The following is a 22166-nucleotide window of genomic DNA, read 5'->3' on the forward strand; positions in this document are numbered from 1 at the left end:
GCATTTCCTGTTTGAAATTTCATCTTGGTTTCGCCTGTAGCGTCAGTTCTGTGGCACTCACAGATAATATCTTTGCAGATTTGGAAACGTCAGAAGATCGACATCATTGATGTATACAGAGAAGAGAGTCGGTCCAAGAATTGAACCCTGTCGCACCCCCATAGAGACTGCCAGAGGTCCGGACAGCAGACCCTCCGATTTGACACACTGAACTCTATCAGAGAAGTAGTTGGTGAACCAGGCGAGGCAATCATTTGAGAAACCAAGGCTGTGATTGACAGAGTCGAAAGCCTTGGCCAGATCAATGAATACGGCTGCATAGTAATGTTTCTTATCGATGGCGGTTAAGATATCGTTTAGGACCTTGAGCGTGGCTGAGGTGCACCCATGACCAGCTCTGAAACCAGATTGCATAGCAGAGAAGGTATGGTGAGATTCTAAATGGTCGGTAATCTGTTTGTTGACTTGGCTTTCGAAGACCTTAGAAAGGCAGGGTAGGATAGATATAGGTCTGTAGCAGTTTGGGTCAAGAGTGTGAGAATCTGCTCTGTATTGCAGAGTTGACTCTGTCTGTCTAATGGTCTGCTACAAATTGCAGTCTTGTTAAACGTCTTGTTAATTGTGTTGATGCGGTGCTGATATTAGGCTGTGATTTGATTTGTATTCACTGGGAAATTATTTCCATAAGGGCATCCTCTAAATGACAGGGTAATGTGTGTTGCTATTGAAGTGGTCCCTGGGGATTGGCCATGCAACACAACACACACACACATTCATCTACAGAAATAAACACACATACATGTACCACTCTCACAGGCATGCATGTACCCTCACACCCAGTGCTCCCACAGGCACCTGTCTGTGCCTCAAAAATGTGCCATGAATAGATGAGAGGCCTCCTCTCCAAACACAAGCTGTCAGACACAGAGATGGGTAAATATCACACTGCCAATCAGTGGTTGTCATGGATACCATTCTCATCTCTGTCTCCCTCCCTCTCTCTCTGCAGGTTTCAGGATGACAGGGGGTATGTGTTGTACCCCCAGATAGGGGATCGTCTAGATCTGATCTGCCCAGCCTCCAACCCCCAAGGCCCCCGCTCCCCCAGTGAGTATGAGTACTACAAGCTGTACCTGGTGTCCACACGCGAGCAGGCTGACCGCTGTGAGGTGATGGGCGCGCCAAACCTGCTGCTCACCTGTGACAAGCCCAACAGTGACATGCGCTTCACCATCAAGTTCCAGGAGTTCTCCCCCAACCTGTGGGGACATGAGTTCAAGACCCTGCAGGACTACTACATCATTGGTGAGGGGATGTGTGTGCGTGTGTATGTGTGCATGTGAGAGAGAGGATGGGATGTGTGTGTGTGTGAAAAGGCACACGTTTTAGAAATGTCTGGTATGCACAATGGAAGCACTATCATTACAGAACAACATGGAAGCACTATTATTACAGAACATCATGGAAACGCTATCGTTACTGAACACCATGGAAACACTAGCATTACAGAACACCATGGAAACACTATTGTTATGAACACCATGGAAACGCTAGCATTACAGAACACCATGGAAACACTATTGTTATGAACACCATGGAAACGCTAGCATTACAGAACACCATGGAAACACTATTGTTGTGAACACCATGGAAACGCTATCGTTACAGAACACAATGGAAATAGTATTGTTACAGAACACCATGGAAACATTATCTTTGCAGAACACCATGGAAACACTATCTTTGCAGAACACCATGGAAACACTATCTTTACAAAACACAATGGAAACACTATCTTTGCAGAACACAATGGAAACACTATCGGTACAGAACACCATGGAAACACTATCTTTGCAGAACACAATGGAAACACTATCGTTACAGAACACCATGGAAACACTATCTTTGCAGAACACCTTGGAAACACTATCATTACCGAACACAATGGAAACGCTATCATTTCAGAACACCATGGAAACGCTATCGTTACAGCACAAAATGGAAACACTATTGTTACAGAACACCATGAAAGAGCTATCATTACAGAACACCATGGAAAAACTATAGTTACAGAACACCATGGAAGAGCTATCATTACAGAACACCATGGAAACACTATGGTTACAGAACACCATGGAAATGCTATCATTTCAGAACACCATGGAAGAGCTATCGCTACAGAACATCATGGAAACGCTACCGATACAAAACACCATGGAAACGCTATCGTTACAAGAACACCATGGAAACACTACCGATACAAAACACCATGGAAACACTATCGTTACAGAACATCATGGAAACGCTACCGATACAAAACACCATGGAAATGCTATCGTTACAAGAACACCATGGAAACACTACCGATACAAAACACCATGGAAACACTATAGTTACAGAACACCATGGAAACACTACCGATACAAAACACCATGGAAACACTATCGTTACAGAACATCATGGAAACACTATGGTTAAATAACACCGTGGAAACACTATGGTTACAGAACACCATGGAAGAGCTATCATTACAGAGCACCATGGAAACACAATCGTTACAGAACACCATGGAAATGCTATCATTTCAGAACACCATGGAAGAGCTATCGATACAAAACACCATGGAAACACTATCGTTACAGAACATCATGGAAACCCTATCGTTACAGAACACCATGGAAACACTATCATTACAGAACACCATGGAAACACTACCGATACAAAACACCATGGAAACACTATCATTACAGAACACCATGGAAACACTATGGTTACAGAACACCATGGAAATGCTATCATTTCAGAACACCATGGAAGAGCTATCGCTACAGAACATCATGGAAACGCTACCGATACAAAACACCATGGAAACGCTATCGTTACAAGAACACCATGGAAACACTACCGATACAAAACACCATGGAAACACTATCGTTACAGAACATCATGGAAACGCTACCGATACAAAACACCATGGAAATGCTATCGTTACAAGAACACCATGGAAACACTACTGATACAAAACACCATGGAAACACTATAGTTACAGAACACCATGGAAACTGTCATGTTTGTCATTTATTATCATGTCTTGTCCCTGTGCTCCCCATTCTATTCGTTTCCCTCTGCTGGTCTTATTAGGTTCTTTCCCTCTTTCTATCTCTCTCTCTCCCCCTCCCTCTCTCACTCTCTCGCTCTCTCTTCTCTCTATCGTTCCGTTCCTGCTCCCAGCTGTTCCTATTCCCCTAATCATCATTTAGTCTTCCCACACCTGTTCCCGATCCTTTCCCCTGATTAGAGTCCCTATTTCTTCCTTTGTGTTCCGTTCCTGTCCTGTCGGTTCCTTGTTTAGAATTCACCGTGCTGTGATTGTGTATCGCCCTGTCCTGTCGTGTTTTTGCCTTCATCAGATGCTGCGTGTGAGCAGGTGTCTCTGTCAGCTACGGCCTGCGCCTACCCGAAGCGACCTGCAGTCTGTGGCCGCTTCTCCTGTTATTCCCCTCTACAGACTAGAGGATTTCTGTTATTCCCTGTTTGGACATTTCCTGTTAAGGATTCAGGATTTGTCGTTTTCTGTTTGGACTTGAATAAACTCTGTTTCTGTTAAGTCGCTTTTGGGTCCTCTTTCACCTGCATGACAGAAGGAACCGACCAAGGAATGGACCCAGCAACTTCAGACGCTCGTTACACTGCCGTCAAGATCCAAGGAGCCATGCTCGGCAGACACGAGCAGGAATTGTCTGCTGCTCGCCATGCCGTGGAGAACCTGGCCGCTCAGGTTTCCGACCTCTCTGGACAGTTCCAGAGTCTACGTCTCGTGCCACCTGTTACTTCCTGGCCTGCCGAGCCTCCAGAACCTAGGGTTAATAACCCACCTTGCTACTCCGGGCAGCCCACTGAGTGCCGCTCCTTTCTCACGCAGTGTGAGATTGTGTTCTCTCTCCAACCCAACACATACTCTAGAGAGAGCTCGGGTTGCTTACGTCATTTCACTCCTTACTGGCCGGGCTCGAGAATGGGGCACAGCTATCTGGGAGGCAAGGGCTGATTGCTCTAACAAGTTCCAGAACTTTAAAGAGGAGATGATTCGGGTTTTTGACCGTTCAGTTTTTGGTAGGGAGGCTTCTAGGGCCCTGGCTTCCTTATGCCAAGGTGAACGGTCCATAACGGATTATTCTATTGAGTTTCGCACTCTTGCTGCCTCTAGTGAGTGGAACGAGCCGGCGCTGCTCGCTCGTTTTCTGGAGGGACTCCACGCAGTGGTTAAGGATGAGATTCTCTCCCGGGAGGTTCCTTCAGATGTGGACTCTTTGATTGCTCTCGCCATCCGCATAGAACGACGGGTAGATCTTCGTCACCGGGCTCGTGGAAGAGAGCTCGCATCAACGGTGTTTCCCTGCTCCGCATCGCAACCATCTCCCTCCTCTGGCTTTGAGACTGAGCCCATGCAGCTGGGAGGGATTCGCATCTCGACTAAGGAGAGGGAACGGAGGATCACCAACCGCCTGTGCCTCTATTGCGGAGTTGCTGGACATTTTGTTAATTCATGTCCAGTAAGAGGCCAGAGCCCATCAGTAAGCGGAGGGCTACTGGTGAGCGCTACTACTCAGGTCTCTTCATCTAGATCTTGTACTACTATGTCGGTCCATCTACGCTGGACCGGTTCGGGTGCTACATGCAGTGCCTTGATTGACTCTGGGGCTGAGGGTTGTTTCATGGACGAAGCATGGGTTCGGAAACATAACATTCCTTTCAGACCGTTAGACAAGCCTACGCCCATGTTTGCCTTAGATGGTAGTCATCTTCCCAGTATCAAATTTGAGACACTACCTTTAACTCTCACAGTATCTGGTAACCACAGTGAGACTATTTCTTTTTGATTTTCCGTTCACCGTTTACACCTGTTGTTTTGGGTCATCCCTGGCTAGTATGTCATAATCCTTCTATTAATTGGTCTAGTAATTCTATCCTATCCTGGAACGTTTCTTGTCATGTGAAGTGTTTAATGTCTGCCATCCCTCCCGTTTCTTCTGTCCCTACTTCTCAGGAGGAACCTGGCGATTTGACAGGAGTGCCGGAGGAATATCATGATCTGCGCACGGTCTTCAGTCGGTCCCGAGCCAACTCCCTTCCTCCTCACCGGTCGTATGATTGTAGTATTGATCTCCTTCCGGGGACCACTCCTCCTCGAGGTAGACTATACTCTCTGTCGGCTCCCGAACGTAAGGCTCTCGAGGATTATTTGTCTGTGTCTCTTGACGCCGGTACCATAGTGCCTTCTTCTTCTCCGGCCGGGGCGGGGTTCTTTTTGTTAAGAAGAAGGACGGTACTCTGCGCCCCTGCGTGGATTATCGAGGGCTGAATGACATAACGGTTAAGAATCGTTATCCGCTTCCCCTTATGTCATCAGCCTTCGAGATTCTGCAGGGAGCCAGGTGCTTTACTAAGTTGGACCTTCGTAACGCTTACCATCTCGTGCGCATCAGAGAGGGGGACGAGTGGAAAACGGCGTTTAACACTCCGTTAGGGCATTTTGAGTACCGGGTTCTGCCGTTCGGTCTCGCCAATGCGCCAGCTGTTTTTCAGGCATTAGTTAATGATGTTCTGAGAGACATGCTGAACATCTTTGTTTTTGTCTATCTTGACGATATCCTGATTTTTTCTCCGTCACTCGAGATTCATGTTCAGCACGTTCGACGTGTTCTACAGCGCCTTTTAGAGAATTGTCTCTACGTAAAGGCTGAGAAGTGCTCTTTTCATGTCTCCTCCGTTACTTTTCTCGGTTCCGTTATTTCCGCTGAAGGCATTCAGATGGATTCCGCTAAGGTCCAAGCTGTCAGTGATTGGCCCGTTCCAAGGTCACGTGTCGAGTTGCAGCGCTTTTTAGGTTTCGCTAATTTCTATCGGCGTTTCATTCGTAATTTCGGTCAAGTTGCTGCCCCTCTCACAGCTCTTACTTCTGTCAAGACGTGTTTTAAGTGGTCCGGTTCCGCCCAGGGAGCTTTTGATCTTCTAAAAGAACGTTTTACGCCCGCTCCTATCCTCGTTACTCCTGACGTCACTAGACAATTCATTGTCGAGGTTGACGCTTCAGAGGTAGGCGTGGGAGCCATTCTATCCCAGCGCTTCCAGTCTGACGATAAGGTTCATCCTTGCGCTTATTTTTCTCATCGCCTGTCGCCATCTGAGCGCAACTATGATGTGGGTAACCGTGAACTGCTCGCCATCCGCTTAGCCCTAGGCGAATGGCGACAGTGGTTGGAGGGGGCGACCGTTCCTTTGTCGTTTGGACAGACCATAAGAACCTTGAGTACATCCGTTCTGCCAAACGACTTAATGCCCGTCAAGCTCGTTGGGCGTTGTTTTTCGCTCGTTTCGAGTTTGTGATTTCTTACCGTCCGGGTAGCAAGAACACCAAGCCTGATGCCTTATCCCGTCTGTTTAGTTCTTCTGTGGCTTCTACTGATCCCGAGGGGATTCTTCCTTATGGGCGTGTTGTCGGGTTAACAGTCTGGGGAATTGAAAGACAGGTTAAGCAAGCACTCACGCACACTGCGTCGCCGCGCTTGTCCTAGTAACCTCCTTTTCGTTCCTGTTTCCACTCGTCTGGCTGTTCTTCAGTGGGCTCACTCTGCCAAGTTAGCTGGTCATCCCGGTGTTCGAGGCACTCTTGCGTCTATTCGCCAGCGCTTTTGGTGGCCGACTCAGGAGCGTGACACGCGCCGTTTCGTGGCTGCTTGTTCGGACTGCGCGCAGACTAAGTCGGGTAACTCTCCTCCTGCCGGTCGTCTCAGACCGCTCCCCATTCCTTCTCGACCATGGTCTCACATCGCCTTAGACTTCATTACCGGTCTGCCTTTGTCTGCGGGGAAGACTGTGAGAGCCGCCAATAAACGCAGGATTAAGAGTCCAAGGTATTGTTGCGGCCAGAGAGTGTGGCTTTCCACTCGCAACCTTCCTCTTACGACAGCTTCTCGTAAGTTGACTCCGCGGTTCATTGGTCCGTTCCGTGTCTCCCAGGTCGTCAATCCTGTCGCTGTGCGACTGCTTCTTCCGCGACATCTTCGTCGCGTCCATCCTGTCTTCCATGTCTCCTGTGTTAAGTCCTTTCTTCGCACCCCCGTTCGTCTTCCCTCCCCCCCTCCCGTCCTTGTCCAGAGCGCACCTATTTACAAGGTACATAAGATCATGGACATGCGTTCTCGGGGACGGGGTCACCAATACTTAGTGGATTGGGAGGGTTACGGTCCTGAGGAGAGGAGTTGGGTTCCGTCTCGGGACGTGCTGGACCGTTCACTCATCGATGATTTCCTCCGTTGCCGCCAGGATTCCTCCTCGAGTGCGCCAGGAGGCGCTCGGTGAGTGGGGGGGTACTGTCATGTTTGTCATTTATTATCATGTCTTGTCCCTGTGCTCCCCATTCTATTCGTTTCCCTCTGCTGGTCTTATTAGGTTCTTTCCCTCTTTCTATCTCTCTCTCTCCCCCTCCCTCTCTCACTCTCTCGCTCTCTCTTCTCTCTATCGTTCCGTTCCTGCTCCCAGCTGTTCCTATTCCCCTAATCATCATTTAGTCTTCCCACACCTGTTCCCGATCCTTTCCCCTGATTAGAGTCCCTATTTCTTCCTTTGTGTTCCGTTCCTGTCCTGTCGGTTCCTTGTTTAGAATTCACCGTGCTGTGATTGTGTATCGCCCTGTCCTGTCGTGTTTTTGCCTTCATCAGATGCTGCGTGTGAGCAGGTGTCTCTGTCAGCTACGGCCTGCGCCTACCCGAAGCGACCTGCAGTCTGTGGCCGCTTCTCCTGTTATTCCCCTCTACAGACTAGAGGATTTCTGTTATTCCCTGTTTGGACATTTCCTGTTAAGGATTCAGGATTTGTCGTTTTCTGTTTGGACTTGAATAAACTCTGTTTCTGTTAAGTCGCTTTTGGGTCCTCTTTCACCTGCATGACAGAAACACTACCGATACAAAACACCATGGAAACACTATCGTTACAGAACATCATGGAAACACTATGGTTAAATAACACCGTGGAAACACTATGGTTACAGAACACCATGGAAGAGCTATCATTACAGAGCACCATGGAAACACAATCGTTACAGAACACCATGGAAATGCTATCATTTCAGAACACCATGGAAGAGCTATCGATACAAAACACCATGGAAACACTATCGTTACAGAACATCATGGAAACCCTATCGTTACAGAACACCATGGAAACACTATCATTACAGAACACCATGGAAACACTACCGATACAAAACACCATGGAAACACTATCGTTACAGAACACCATGGAAACACTACCGATACAAAACACCATGGAAACACTATCGTTACAGAACATCATGGAAACCCTATCGTTACAGAACACCATGGAAACACTATCGTTACAGAACACCATGGAAAGACTACCGATAAAAAAAACATGGAAACACTATCGTTACAGAACACCATGGAAACACTACCGATACAAAACACCATGGAAACACTATCGTTACAGAACACCATGGAAACACTACCGATACAAAACAGCATAGAAACACTATCGTTACAGAACATCATGGAAACACTATCGATACAAAACACCATGGAAACACTATAGTTACAGAACACCATGGAAACACAATCATTACAGAACACCATGGAAATACTACCGATACAAACGACCATGGAAACAATACCGATACAAACGACCATGGAAACACTACCGATACAAAACACCATGGAAATGCTATTGTTACAGAACATCATGGAAACCCTATCGATACAGAACACCATGGAAACACTATCGTTACAAAACACCATGGAAACGCTATCATTATAGAACATCATGGAAACCCTATCGTTACAGAACACCATGGAAACCCTATCGTTACAGAACACCATGGAAGAGCTATCGTTACAGAACACCATGGAAACACAATCGTTACAGAACACCATGGAAACACAATCGTTACAGAACACCAAGGAAACACTATAGTTACAGAACACCATTGAAACACAATCGTTACAGAACGCCATGGAAACACAATCATTACAGAACACAATGGAAACATTATTGTTACAGAACAACATGGAAACATTGTTGGTACAGAACACTATGGAAACACTATTGTTATTAATCACTATGGAAACACTATCATTACAGAACACCATGGAAACCCAATCATTAAAGAACACCATGGAAACACTATCGTTGCAGAACATTTCAGGAAAATGTAATGCTGTACATTTATTTTTCTGCTCCTTAACATTCCAGTTTGTCATGCATTTCTGTGTCTATATGAGAAAGAATTTCCATACAACAGATCAGCCCCTCAGGGGTGGCAGAATGTGTGTGTGTGTGTGCACGTGTGTGTGCACGTGTATGTGTGTGCGCACTTGTTTGTGTGTGTGCGCGCGCGTGTGTGTGTGTGTGTGTGTGTGTGTGTGTGTGTGTGTGTGTGTGTGTGTGTGTGTGTGTGTGTGTGTGTGTGTGTGTGTGTGTGTGTGTGTGTGTGTGTGTGTGTGTGTGTGTGTGTGTGATGTCTGGGGCTCAGGAGTGTGTGTACTCCCCTGCATGACAGGAGCATGTCAGCAGATCTCTACATGGGCATGCTCTGATCCAGTCATGACAGACAGCGACGAGACACTACATCACATTCGCTCCCCACACTGGGGAAATATGGAAAGGCATGATGATACACTCTTGTATTGCAAATCCAAACAAGAGTGTTTGGAAAATATGTCTTGCTCACTGCATGTAGATCAGATGCATTTTTTTCTTCAATTGAATCTTTACAAAGGTTATGAAATGGTTGTATATTCTGATGTGAGCATTCTGGCATAGTTTTGTCTTCTACCTTTATGACAGATGCTAGATGGACAGATGCTAGTATGTGGGTGTGTTCATGCATGTGGCGTGTGTGTGTGTTAGTGTGTGTGTGTACGTGCGTATGTGTGTGAACCTAACCATGGGGAAATCACATTTAATTAACCTATCTTGGCATTTGTTAATTTTTCCAATATGGCATGTAATGAGTTGGAGCACTGAGAGACAGAAAGCTGGGCGAGGAGAGGGAATTCACTCACCGGCCTGCTGTTTTACATATTTGCATAAACATGTTGAGGTCATTTGTGCACTGGTGTTTAATTGACCGTAATACACCATGGAGAGCTCAAGGACACAGTGGGGGAATGACCCAGTCGACTGGGACTCCAGCCCACAGCTCAGAGTCAGGCAGCTAGCCATACCACAGCCACACTAGACCAGCAAACATGGCACTCAGGGCCAAAGCTGCAGGTGTGTGTGTGTGTGTGTGTGTGTGTGTGTGTGTGTGTGTGTGTGTGTGTGTGTGTGTGTGTGTGTGTGTGTGTGTGTGTGTGTGTGTGTGTGTGTGTGTGTGTGTGTGTGTGTGTGTGTGTGTGTGTGTGTGTGTGTGTGTGTGTGTGTGTGTGTGTGTGTGTGTGTGTGTGTGTGTGTGTGTGTTTGTGATGTCAGCTTGGTAGGACGTCATTGTAAATAAGAATTTGTTCTTAAATTACTTGAATAAAGGTAAAATATATATATATATATATATTGTAAGAGTGGTAGACACAGTCATGTTTTAGTGTCAGATTAGCATATTCAGTGAGCGGTTCTCCTGCACTGCGGTTATAATAGCTCTGACAACTTGGTTTGATCGCTCTGCAGTCATATGGCTCTTCTCACTTCAGCCAAGACAACATGAGTAATGAAAGTGGCAGTCAAACAACGCAACGCATCAGAGGAGGAAAGGGGATACCTACTCAGTTGTACAACTGAATGCATTCAACTGAAATGTGTCTTCCGCATATAACCCAACCTCTCTGAATCAGGGACCTGTGGGCAGCTGCCTTAATCCACATCCACGCCATTAGTGCCCGGGGAACAGTTCTTTGATCGGGGATTCGATCCAGCAACTTTTCAGTTTCTGGCCCAACACTCTAACCACAAGCTATCTGCCACACCAGGATTGCTGTGTGTTTGGACGTTTGTCATTCTGATGTTCCTGTGTGTGTGTGTGTGTGTGTGTGTGTGTGTGTGTGTGTGTGTGTGTGTGTGTGTGTGTGTGTGTGTGTGTGTGTGTGTGTGTGTGTGTGTGTGTGTGTGTGTGTGTGTGTGTGTGTGTGTGTGTGTGTGTGTGTGTGTGTGTGTGTGTGTGTTTGCATGCCTGCGTGGGTGTGTGTGTGTTTTACCCGACTGTGCATTTTCCTATGTGTGCATATATGAGTGTGTTGGCTGTTGGTAGGTTGGCCTGTGACCGTTTGTGTTTCATGGTGTCATGGTGCATCAGCCTGTACGGTTTAGAGAGGTTAATAATTGAGGAGCTTGTTGTATTATTTATCAGTGTTAAACTGCAATAACAAAAAGGAGTCGACAGTTTGCCCGCTCAGTGCGCGTGTGTGTGTGTGTGTGTGTGTGTGTGTGTGTGTGTGTGTGTGTGTGTGTGTGTGTGTGTGTGTGTGTGTGTGTGTGTGTGTGTGTGTGTGTGTGTGTGTGTGTGTGTGTGTGTGTGTGTGTGTGTGTGTGTGTGTGTGCTTAAACGTGAGTGTCTGTGTATGTTGTAAATATGTTTTGGCATGGATTGTTTTGGGGTGATGAACTCAAAGACACAGACAGAGAGAGAGAGTCTGACAGAGAAAGCGAGAGGGTTAAGGAGAGATGCAGATTGGGCAGAGACTGTGAGAGAACATGGGCCACTCGCTAGTGACAGTCCAGTCACTGTACCCAGTGTGTGTGTGTGTGTGTGTGTGTGTGTGTGTGTGTGTGTGTGTGTGTGTGTGTGTGTGTGTGTGTGTGTGTGTGTGTGTGTGTGTGTGTGTGTGTGTGTGTGTGTGTGTGTGTGTGTGTGTGAAGGAGGAGGGGGGGCCTGTGTGATTACTGTGAATAACACAAAGTGACATGTGGCCTCCCCGATCTAGGTCAACAATCGAAACCGCACCACACTATGTGTGTGTGTGTGTGTGTGTGTGTGTGTGTGTGTGTGTGTGTGTGTGTGTGTGTGTGTGTGTGTGTGTGTGTGTGTGTGTGTGTGTGTGTGTGTGTGTGTGTGTGTGTGTGTGTGTGTGTGTGTGTGTGTGTGTGTGTGTGTGTGTGTGTAAAGAATGAGCGCAACAGAGATGAGAGATGACCTTTGTATCTGCTTGTTCATACTTCTGTAGTATGTTTCTGCACATTTTTTGCATGTGCTTAACCTAACAGCATGTGGGTACTGTTTGTGTGTGTGTGTGTGTGTGTGTGTGTGTGTGTGTGTGTGTGTGTGTGTGTGTGTGTGTGTGTGTGTGTGTGTGTGTGTGTGTGTGTGTGTGTGTGTGTGTGTGTGTGTGTGTGTGTGTGTGTGTGTGTGTGTGTGTGTGTGTGTGTGTGTGTGTGTGTGTGTGTGAGAGAGAGTCATAGAGTGAGAGAGTGAGAGAGTGAGAGAGTCATAGAGTGAGAGAGTGAGAGAGTGAGAGAGTGAGAGAGTGTGTGTGAGTGTCCGTGTGTGTTTTCTTCACTGATAAAGGTCATGCTGTAAGGCTCCCACACTAATTGGATTGAGGAAGTTTAACACAGTGATTCATTAACCTTCTGGCTCTGGCAGCAACTCATATTAACACACACTCTCCCACACAAACACTCTGTCTCACACACCCACACACATACAACAGAAGCATATTGCTGAGCATTCTGGATCTCTTCGCTGAAAGAAGTTTATTTTTTACATGAAGGCAGGAATTCTGCAGGGAATTTCTGTCTCTCTTTCTCTCTCTAGCTATCTGTCTCTATCTCTCTCTCTCTCATACACACACACACACTTCCACATGAACTGAGTGAAGAAAGGCTCTTTTTACAGACAGCTGTGTGAGCAGAGAGAGATTACAGTGGTCAGGGGATTGGGGAATTTCTCTCCACCAGCTGTTAACTAGAGACTAGGACAGAGGGGGATGGAGGGATGGAGGATGGAGGGAGAGAAATAGAGACAGACAGATTGAGGGAGGAGAGAGAGGATACCAGCATAATATAGAGTTGACCTCTGTAACTACGGTATTCACTATAACATGCACTTGTAGAGCTAAATACTGTACTCATAGTCTGCCATACACTCTTTCACAAATGATCACACACACACACACACACACACACACACACACACACACACACACACACACACACACACACACACACACACACACACACACACACACACACACACACACACACACACACACACACACACACACACACACACACACACACACACACACACACACACATTCTCCTACAACCCCTGAGGCTTTGGCACTGTTGTCTCTATGGGATTTGATGTTATGCCAGAGGCTTAATTTACGGTATGGCCCTCAGTCCCAAAGCAGCTAAGTCTTTAATAGACGTAAAAATGCCCAACAATCTGCCCGTGTTGAGCGTGGAGCGTGATGGTGATGATGTAATGGCTTCAGGAAGAGGATCTTTGTACTCATCACCATCACTATAATCTGACTGTGTCTCCTCTCTTCAGGTACTAGAGACAGACTGGCAGACTGTGTGACTTGTACAAGGCAAGCAGGTACGAGCTCCGCAAATCCATTAGGGGCACAAAAAGACAATACAAACTCAAACTTTAATTGATGTTCGACCACTCAGACTCGTGACAAATGGCAAGGACAACAAGCTATCACGGACTACAAAGGCAAATCCAACTGTGTGGTGCCCACCGAAGCCTCCCTCCCAGACGAGCTTAACACATTCCATGCTCGCTTCGAGGCAGACAATACCGAGCCATCCAGGAACGCTGTCTCGCTGCTCCGGATGACCAGGTGCAAACTCTCAAAAGAGTGAATACAAAAATTAAAATAAAATATCTAGGCTTGTAGGCTTGCGTCTGGTAGACAGCCACAAGCTGTCCATTAACGCCAGCCTACCAAACGAGCTAAATACCTTCTATGTGCGCTTCGAGGCTAGCAACACTGAATTATGCATGAGAGCACCAGCTGTTCTGGATGACTGTGTGATCACGCTCTCAGTAGCCGATGTAAGAACTTTAAACACAACACAACAATGCCTCTTGTCCCACAGGAGACTGAAAAGATTGGGCATCTGCCCTCAGATAAAAAGTTCTACATCTGCACCATTGAGAGAATCTTGACTGGCTGCATCACTGCTTGGTATGGCAATTACTTGGCATCTAACCACAAGGCACTACAGAGGGTAGTGCGTACTGCCCAGAACATAACTTGAGCCATGCTCCCTGCAGTCCAGGACCTCTATACTAGGCGGTGTCAGAGGAAGACAATAAAAATGGTCAAAGACTCCAGCCTCCACTCTTCTGGAAAAGGCTTTCCACTAGATGTTGTACCATTGCTGTAGGGACTTGCTTCCATTCAGCCACGAGAGCTGTTTGGTGATTAGGCCTGGCTCGCAATTGGCGTTCCAAATCTTTGGCACTATGCAATTGGGGCAGGTAGCATTCTCCTGGCATCTGCCAAACCCAGATTTGTCCGTCGGACTGCCAGATGGTGAATTGTGATTCATCACTCCAGAGAATGCGTTTCCACTGCTCCAGAGTCCAATGGCGGTGAGCTTTACACCATTCCAGCCAACGCTTGGCATTGCTCATGGTGATCTTAGGCTTGTGTGCGGCTGCTCGGCCATGGAAACCCATTTCATGAAGCTCGACGAACAGTTATTTTGATGACGTTGCTTCCAGTGGCAGTTTGGAGTGTTGCAACAGAGGACAGACCATTTTTACGCACTAAACGCATTAGCACTCGGCAGTCCCGTTCTGTGAGCTTGTGTGGCCTACCACTTCGCGGCTGAGCCGTTGTTGCTCCTAGACGTTTCCACTTCACAAAAACAACATTTACAGCAGAAATTTGACAAAGAGCTTTTTCTTGAGCGAATGGTCAGGGGGCCGTAACACAATTACAAATCATTTATATATTGACCGCAAGAAGACCAAACAGATATAACATTTGACAAAAACATAATAATTTCAAACCTTGCTTACATTTATTTGTGTACAATCACATATATCTGTCCATTATGTGTGGGAATACATTTGAACAGATTTCCAAATTAAAATCACTGAGCTGATATGCTGGTGTTTTTACAGTCATTTATGTCCCAAAATAAAATAAACATTTTCTGTTTGTTTTTTGCTCAGAAAACTTGGAGGGCCAGACACAATTACCTGGATGCCAAATTTGGCCAGCGAGCCACCAGTTGGGGAAGTCTGGTGTACACCATGTGCATCCTGTACATATGACTAATAAAACTTGAGACCTGTCAGGTGCCAGTCAGACTATCTCCTCTCTTCAGGTACTAGAGATGAACCGAGCCCTGTCAGGTGCCAGTCAGCCTGCTGTGTTGGCATCTAAGGCCTGACAGAGGGTGGTGCTTAGTTTATGTGGTCTGTGAGCAAATGTGTTATAACATGTCTCCAACCATAAAATGTTAGCTTTTATGCATGTCTGAAGTGTTTTTAGGTGTTGGCCTTTATACTCATGTCTGATATTTGAAACGTATAGAAGATATAGGACATATTTGTTTTTGTACAGATACTGTAGATACAGTATATCCATTCGTTTCTTTTCTCCCATCTGTCCTGCTACCCTCCTCCAACCAGTGACATACTTTTAATGTATGCCATTAAGAAACTAATTAGGATAATGAACAGAGAGAGGGGGAGGCCCATCTTCTTTTCCCAGGTTTTGTAACGTAACAGGCCGTATCCTCTCGCCTCACACACACACAAAAGACACCCACCATCACACTGTGATGATACTGTAGAGCTTCACACAACACAGAGAGAAAACACACACACAGCTAACACATGGAATGCTGCTGCCACACACACAGTCACACAAACATACCTGCTGCCACACACACAGCCACACAGGGGCCTATCATTGACATAAGTAACACAAACAGAAATAGCACAGCTAACATGTCTACACTCTCTCTCACTCCCTCCCTCTCTCCCCCACCCCCCCCCTCTCTCTCTCCCCCTCTCACTTGCTCGCTCTTTCCATCACTCCCTCCCTCTCTCCCCCACCCCCTCTCTTTCTCTCTCTCTCTCTCTCTCTCTCTCTCTCTCTCTCTCTCTCTCTCTCTCTCTCTCTCTCTCTCTCTCTCTCTCTCTCTCTCTCTCTCTCTCTCCTCTCTCTTTCTCTTCCCTGTCTTTCTCCCTCTCTCTCTCTCTCTTTCTCTCTCCCTGTCTTTCTCCCTCCCTCTCTCTCCCCTCTCACTTGCTCACTCTTTCCATCACTCCATCACTCGCTCTCTTTCTCTCTTTCTCTCTCTCTCTCTCTCTCTCTCTCTCTCTCTCTCTCTCTCTCTCTCTCTCTCTCTCTCTCTCTCTCTCTCTCTCTCTCTCTGTCTTTCCCCCTCCCTCTCTCTCCCCCTCTCACTTGCTCACTCTTTCCATCACCCCCCCTCTCTCTCTCTCTCCCTCCCTCACTCGCTCTCTCTTTCTTGTTTTCCCCTTGGCTGTGCACTGACTCGGTTGTCAGACTGGGTTAGTTTGACTGGATAGCTCTCTATAATGTCTCTTGATTTGTTCTCCTCTTTGTGAAAGGGGGTTGCGGTGTGGGGGTGGGCTCTGGCTTTTTGATTGTACTCTAGGGGAAATAGCCTTAATTGATGTAGAGCTATCTCAGATCTCCAATCCCCTTTCCATGTTCAACATTTCACCCCGCACTCCTGTCAATAACACACCTATGCCGGGCTGGAACAACGATTCGCCTCACATAATGAACAGACATGATTAACTTTACACATGCTTAATTGGAACATGGATGATAAGAGACACTTACGTAGGCATTGGAGAATGCGTGTGAGCACTTGTGCCAGTGAGTGTAGGTGGCTATGATTCTGTTTGTCTTCATATCATAGGTTTTGGAGAATGTGCGTGTGCATCCTTGTGTGTTCGACTGTTGGATAATAATAAATGGCGTTTAGGAATGTTTGGTAATCTGTCCCAGGTAGTGTGTATCTGTCAGAGTGATCCAGGTAGAGCATAAGCAGCCATTACCGAGCTGATGGAGACCACAGTTTTCTCTTTCAACTGTCTGCCTGTCTGACAATGTGCCTGTGTGTGTTTCCTCATCCTGTGTGTGTTATCTCTCCCTATCTCCTCACTGGGGCTGACAGAAAACCCAGAAAACCCTTTCTGATTTCAGACTCCGATAGGGCCTCTACATCACCTCTCTCTCTCTCTCTCTCTCTCTCTCTCTCTCTCTCTCTCTCTCTCTCTCTCTCTCTCTCTCCCCTCTCACTTGCTCTCTCTTTCCATCACTCCTCCCTCTCTCCCCCACCCCCTCTCTTTCTCTCTCTCTCTCTCTCTCTCTCTCTCTCTCTCTCTCTCTCTCTCTCTCTCTCTCCTCTCTCTCTCTCTCTTTCTCTCTCCATTCTCTTTCTCTCTCTTTCTCTCCATTCTTTTTCCTCTTCTCTTCCAGCCCTCTGCTCCCACTTCATCTGTCCTCGCGTTACATATTCCTTGTTTCTTAATGTATCTCTCCCTTCCTCTCTCCTCTTCTTTCTCCGTTTCCGCATTCTCTCTAACTTCTATCTTATTTCGGCCATCGTTTCACCATTTTCTAACCCTGCACTCTTCTGGTCTGTCCTTATTTTACTGTGTTGGAAATCTCTGTGGTTCGGCCTTCAGCATCATGCCATATCTAGTCTATGTGGAGAGAGGTACTCTGCATTGTGATGATGTACATAAAGTACCTGAAGTATTATGCTAATGAGGGGGACGTTTCTGTGCTGATGATGTAGACACAGGCACAGATGGTTGCAGAGACAGAAAGTGTGTTGACCAGAGCGGAACATTGAGAGAGAAAAGACAAGGAAGGACATGAATGTTAAGTCACAGATGTGCATCTGACTATTCAACTAAAGTGAACCCTAACCCTAAGTCTGAGTACCCGCTTCAACTGCCAAGCCTTCTATTGGCTAATAACCACAGGTAGTATTCAGGACTGGGATCAGAATTCGGCTCTGGCATTTCTGACATTTTTGGCCCCCACACCTGCCCATTTTGTTTATTGGAGCTGCCATTATTAGCCAGAAAATTGTCATTTTGTGCAAGAAACCCAAGTTAGACAGGCCCACTAGGTTAAACATGTACCAGCCCGAAATGCCAAAGGGCCAGTCCGCCCCTGCCCTCATCCAATCAAAGAGAGGTGAAGCATCATCTGTTTCAATTGGTGTCCAATCAGTCGGTGTCCTCAGTGACTCCACCAATTACAGATTAGTGCACTGAGGCAGGGCCACTGCTATTGGCTCTGGAGACACTGCTGCCCACACAGATTGTGGAAAATTGTCTAAGCACAATTTACAACTCAAATTGGATTTGAGAGAGGAAATATAGTGTGTGTTAGCCTGTCAACAAATCATTTGAAGCATGGAAAGAGATAGAACGGAGAATAGAGAGGGAAGAACCGGAGTGTTTGAGTAGCGATACAAGGAACCAATCCAACCCAGTTACCAGATTCTTGCCTAGCTAGGAAGCAGGTTTAAATCAATATGCAGTGGAACGTCTTGCAGTGGACATGGGATCGGTGAGTGTGAATGTAAATATGAATTCTTGTAGCACAATAAAAAAACGTGTTTTAGACCATATATCTGGTTCCTGAGTTTAGATAGAAAAGGAAAAGTCTTTTACCATCAATACATCATTGCAATGGGTTTATTGTCCATCCTAAATGTATACATTTGAACATCTTTCCACCTACTGTAACAGCCAGCCAAGTGTAAAGCTGCATCTCTGTGAGATGAGCAGATTTTGCATTCGGGGAAGTTGAAGCCTGGCACTTTTTAAAGTGCCCCTCATCTGGGTCAGAGGTCAGAGTCCAACCCTACTACACCGACCACTGATTGAGCAGCACAGTACTACATGGAGCTCCGCTGAGTCCCATTTAGAACGTAGGTTACACACGTCTGCCAACCACACCCTGACACATTTACAGCAACAGATAACGTGCTACCTGTCTCAGACCTGCAGTGTTCAACTCTCTAGAGACAGCAGGAGCGGTAGAGATACTCTAAATGATCGACTAAGAAAATCCAACTGACATTTACTCCTGAGGTGCTGACCTGTTGCACCCTCTACAACCACTGTGATTATTATTATTTGACCTTGCTGGCCACCCCTCATAGTTTTTCCTAGCCACCGTGCTTCTACACCAGCATTGCTTGCTGTTTGGGATTTTAGTTTAACAACTTACAGACAGTCTGCAGTCTAGATTTACAGCCATGTCTAGCCATACCTGTCCACTTCCCTTACAGTGGGCATTATTGATGTCCTTCCTGTAAAAAAAAAGTTCCGATATGGCGCTACGTTCCCTGCACGTTGCAAGGCGCATGCTGGCAAACGAGTGCAGCAGAGTGTTTGAGTTCAGTGACCTCCCATTGGACAGTGTCCCCGTTTTAACACCCTGCTGGACAGAGTGGGCTGAGAGTACCCCAGCAGTGTAGCTGCTCTGTGTGTCTGTATGTGCTGCTAATGCTGATGGAGCCCGGCCCATAAGACAGAGTGACAGCTGACTTGGGCTCGACTACAGCCTGAATCCGCTCAACTGAATTAGTATGTTGGGAGGGGGTTTTGTGCAAGACTCACAGATGTATTTAATTTAAAATGGGATGGGTTAAACGGTTCATTAGATTTAGCCCCGTTATAGAGGCGCGGTAAACCCATCTTTGGGAGTTTCGCTGATTCCTCTTTCCTTGGTCAAGATGGGTCAATCCCTTAGCTGCTCTCTCACTTAGGAGAGAGGGGAGGTTGGGTGAGGTGAGGGGTAGGGGTTAGGGCTAAGTGGGTCACTTGCTGGGTCAATTTAGGATGTGCCAGAGATGAAAACAGCCCTCCCCTCCTCCTGTCTCTTGTTTGTGTGTAAATCCCCTGTACAACAGAATGGGTGTGCTCATGTGTTAATGGGTCAGTCTCCTTGTAGTTAAATGAATGAACAGTTTTTCCCTTTTGTCTTCTGTTGGGGGTTTTCGGGGCAGACTTCCGCCTGTTTCTGTCCGTGTCTGTGCATCCCGCTCTCTCTCTTTCTCTCCTTCACCACAGATCATCATCTCAATTACTCATTCCTTCTTTTCTCTCTTTCTCCTTTGCTCTTTCTCTCCATTCGTCTTCTCTGTCTCTCTCCAAAGTTGGTTATCATCTCAATTACATCTCGATTGTGCATGCATGCATGCATGTATATATGTGTGTCTATGTACTCCTGCCTGTGTGTGTGTGTGTGTGTGTGTGTGTGTGTGTGTGTGTGTGTGTGTGTGTGTGTGTGTGTGTGTGTGTGTGTGTGTGTGTGTGTGTGTGTGTGTGTGTGTGTGTGTGTGTGTGTGTGTGTGTGTGTGTGTGTGTGTGTGTGTGTGTGTGTGTGTGTGTGTGTCTGTCACATACACAATCATGTCATTAGCACTTTGTCATATCTGTTCAGTAAACCAGGAACCTTTAAACTGAGACATGTGAGAGAGTCTGCTCAACTCAAATACCATACACCATGAAAGCCACCCTCCTTCCCTCCTCCCTCTACCTCTCCCTCTCTAATAAACCTCTCTATTTCATTCTTTATATCTCATTCTCACCCTCTCTATCTCTCATTCTTTATCGCTTTTCTGTTTATATATGGCTCTTAAACCTCTCCTTCTCTCCCTCTTTGCACCTTTGCTTCCAATAGAGAGAGAGAGAGAGAGAGAGAGAGAGAGAGAGAGAGAGAGAGAGAGAGAGAGAGAGAGAGAGAGAGAGAGAGAGAGAGAGAGAGAGAGAGAGAGAGAGAGAGAGAGAGAGAGAGAGAGAGAGAGAGAGAGAGAGAGAAAGAGAGAGAGAGAGAGGATCCACATGAAAAAATACTATGGTATGAATACTATAGTATTCACTGTAGTGTTTTTGCGGACTAATACTGTCACGGATACTAAATACTGTTGTAGAATACTTAGTTACTGTAGTGTTGCTGACATGGATGCAGTATACTTTAGAATTGACAATTTACTATAGTATACAATAAATACCGTAGTAAAAAAACGATAGTAAACTATAGTAATTAATGTTGTGATATTGCAGACTGCAGAATTTACTGTAGTGCTTTTGCAGATTGTAGTATACTGTAGTATTTACCAGAGGTGTGGACTCGAGTCACATGACTTGGACTCGAGTCACATGACTTGGACTCGAGTCACATGACTTGGACTCGAGTCTGACTCGAGTCACAAATATGATGATTTGTAACTCGACTTTAACACCAATGACTTGTGATTTAACTTGGACTTGAGCCTTTTGACCCGATTGATACCCTAACCAAGCCCAAATATAAAAAAATATGCTAATATTAAAAATTATTTTAAAGTGTCCAGCGCTTCAACTCTTTGTTTAACGGATTACAGTTTGAATCGGACAGCAGCCAATCGAGTTGTGCCAGCTGAGAAAAAGTTACGTGTGGCAATGCAGAGGAATGTTGGCAAGTGAATTCAGATGGAGCCTTTCTCATGGCTACCCATGTATTTCCATGGAAATATAAAGTTTATTTGGAAAGTAATACATATATAGATATTAACTATATAATATACTAACTATTACTCTTGTTAAAAATATGAAATGGTATTACATTTGGTGAAGAGCACATTGTGACTTGTTTAGGACTCGAAACTCAAAGATTTGAGATTTTGAGTTTTGACTTGATACTTGTCGGTCTTGACTTGGGACTTGACTTGGGACTTGAGTGCTAAGACTTGAGACTTACTTGGTCCCACCTTTGGTATTTACTGTAGTGTTGCTGACATGACTGCAGTATACTTTAGTATTAACAATTTACTATAATATACAGTAAATAATGTAGTAAAAAGAACTATAGTAGTAAAAATAACTATAATTAATGTAGTGATTTTGCAGACTGCAGTATTTACTGTAGTGTTTTTGTGGTCTGTAGTACACAGTAGTATTTACTACAGTGTTTTTTTTGCAGATAATACAATAATATTTAATAACTATAGTATTGTACGGTATACTACGAAATTCTATAGTAAGTACTACACATGATCGAGGGATACTACAGTGCGTAATACAGTATTCTACAGTATAATACAGTTTACTGCAGTATACTACAGTAAACTGATTCAAGTCTGCAAAATCACTACATTGAATACTGTAGAATACTGTAGTATTTACTGTAGAGTTG

The 22166-nt window shown here is 45.8% G+C and overlaps 1 protein-coding gene across 1 annotated transcript in view; it reads left to right on the plus strand.

The window, feature by feature from the left end:
* Nucleotides 1-22166, plus strand: part of LOC124006680 (ephrin-B2-like) — a 56235-nt gene that overhangs the window by 29466 nt on the left and 4603 nt on the right. Inside the window, exon 2 of the mRNA XM_046316738.1 lies at nucleotides 1010-1305. Within this exon, the coding sequence (XP_046172694.1) occupies nucleotides 1010-1305 (296 nt within the window). The remainder of the gene's footprint in view (nucleotides 1-1009; nucleotides 1306-22166) is intronic.

This window comes from Oncorhynchus gorbuscha, linkage group LG20, assembly GCF_021184085.1.
Source record: "Oncorhynchus gorbuscha isolate QuinsamMale2020 ecotype Even-year linkage group LG20, OgorEven_v1.0, whole genome shotgun sequence".
Classification (NCBI taxonomy): domain Eukaryota; kingdom Metazoa; phylum Chordata; class Actinopteri; order Salmoniformes; family Salmonidae; genus Oncorhynchus; species Oncorhynchus gorbuscha.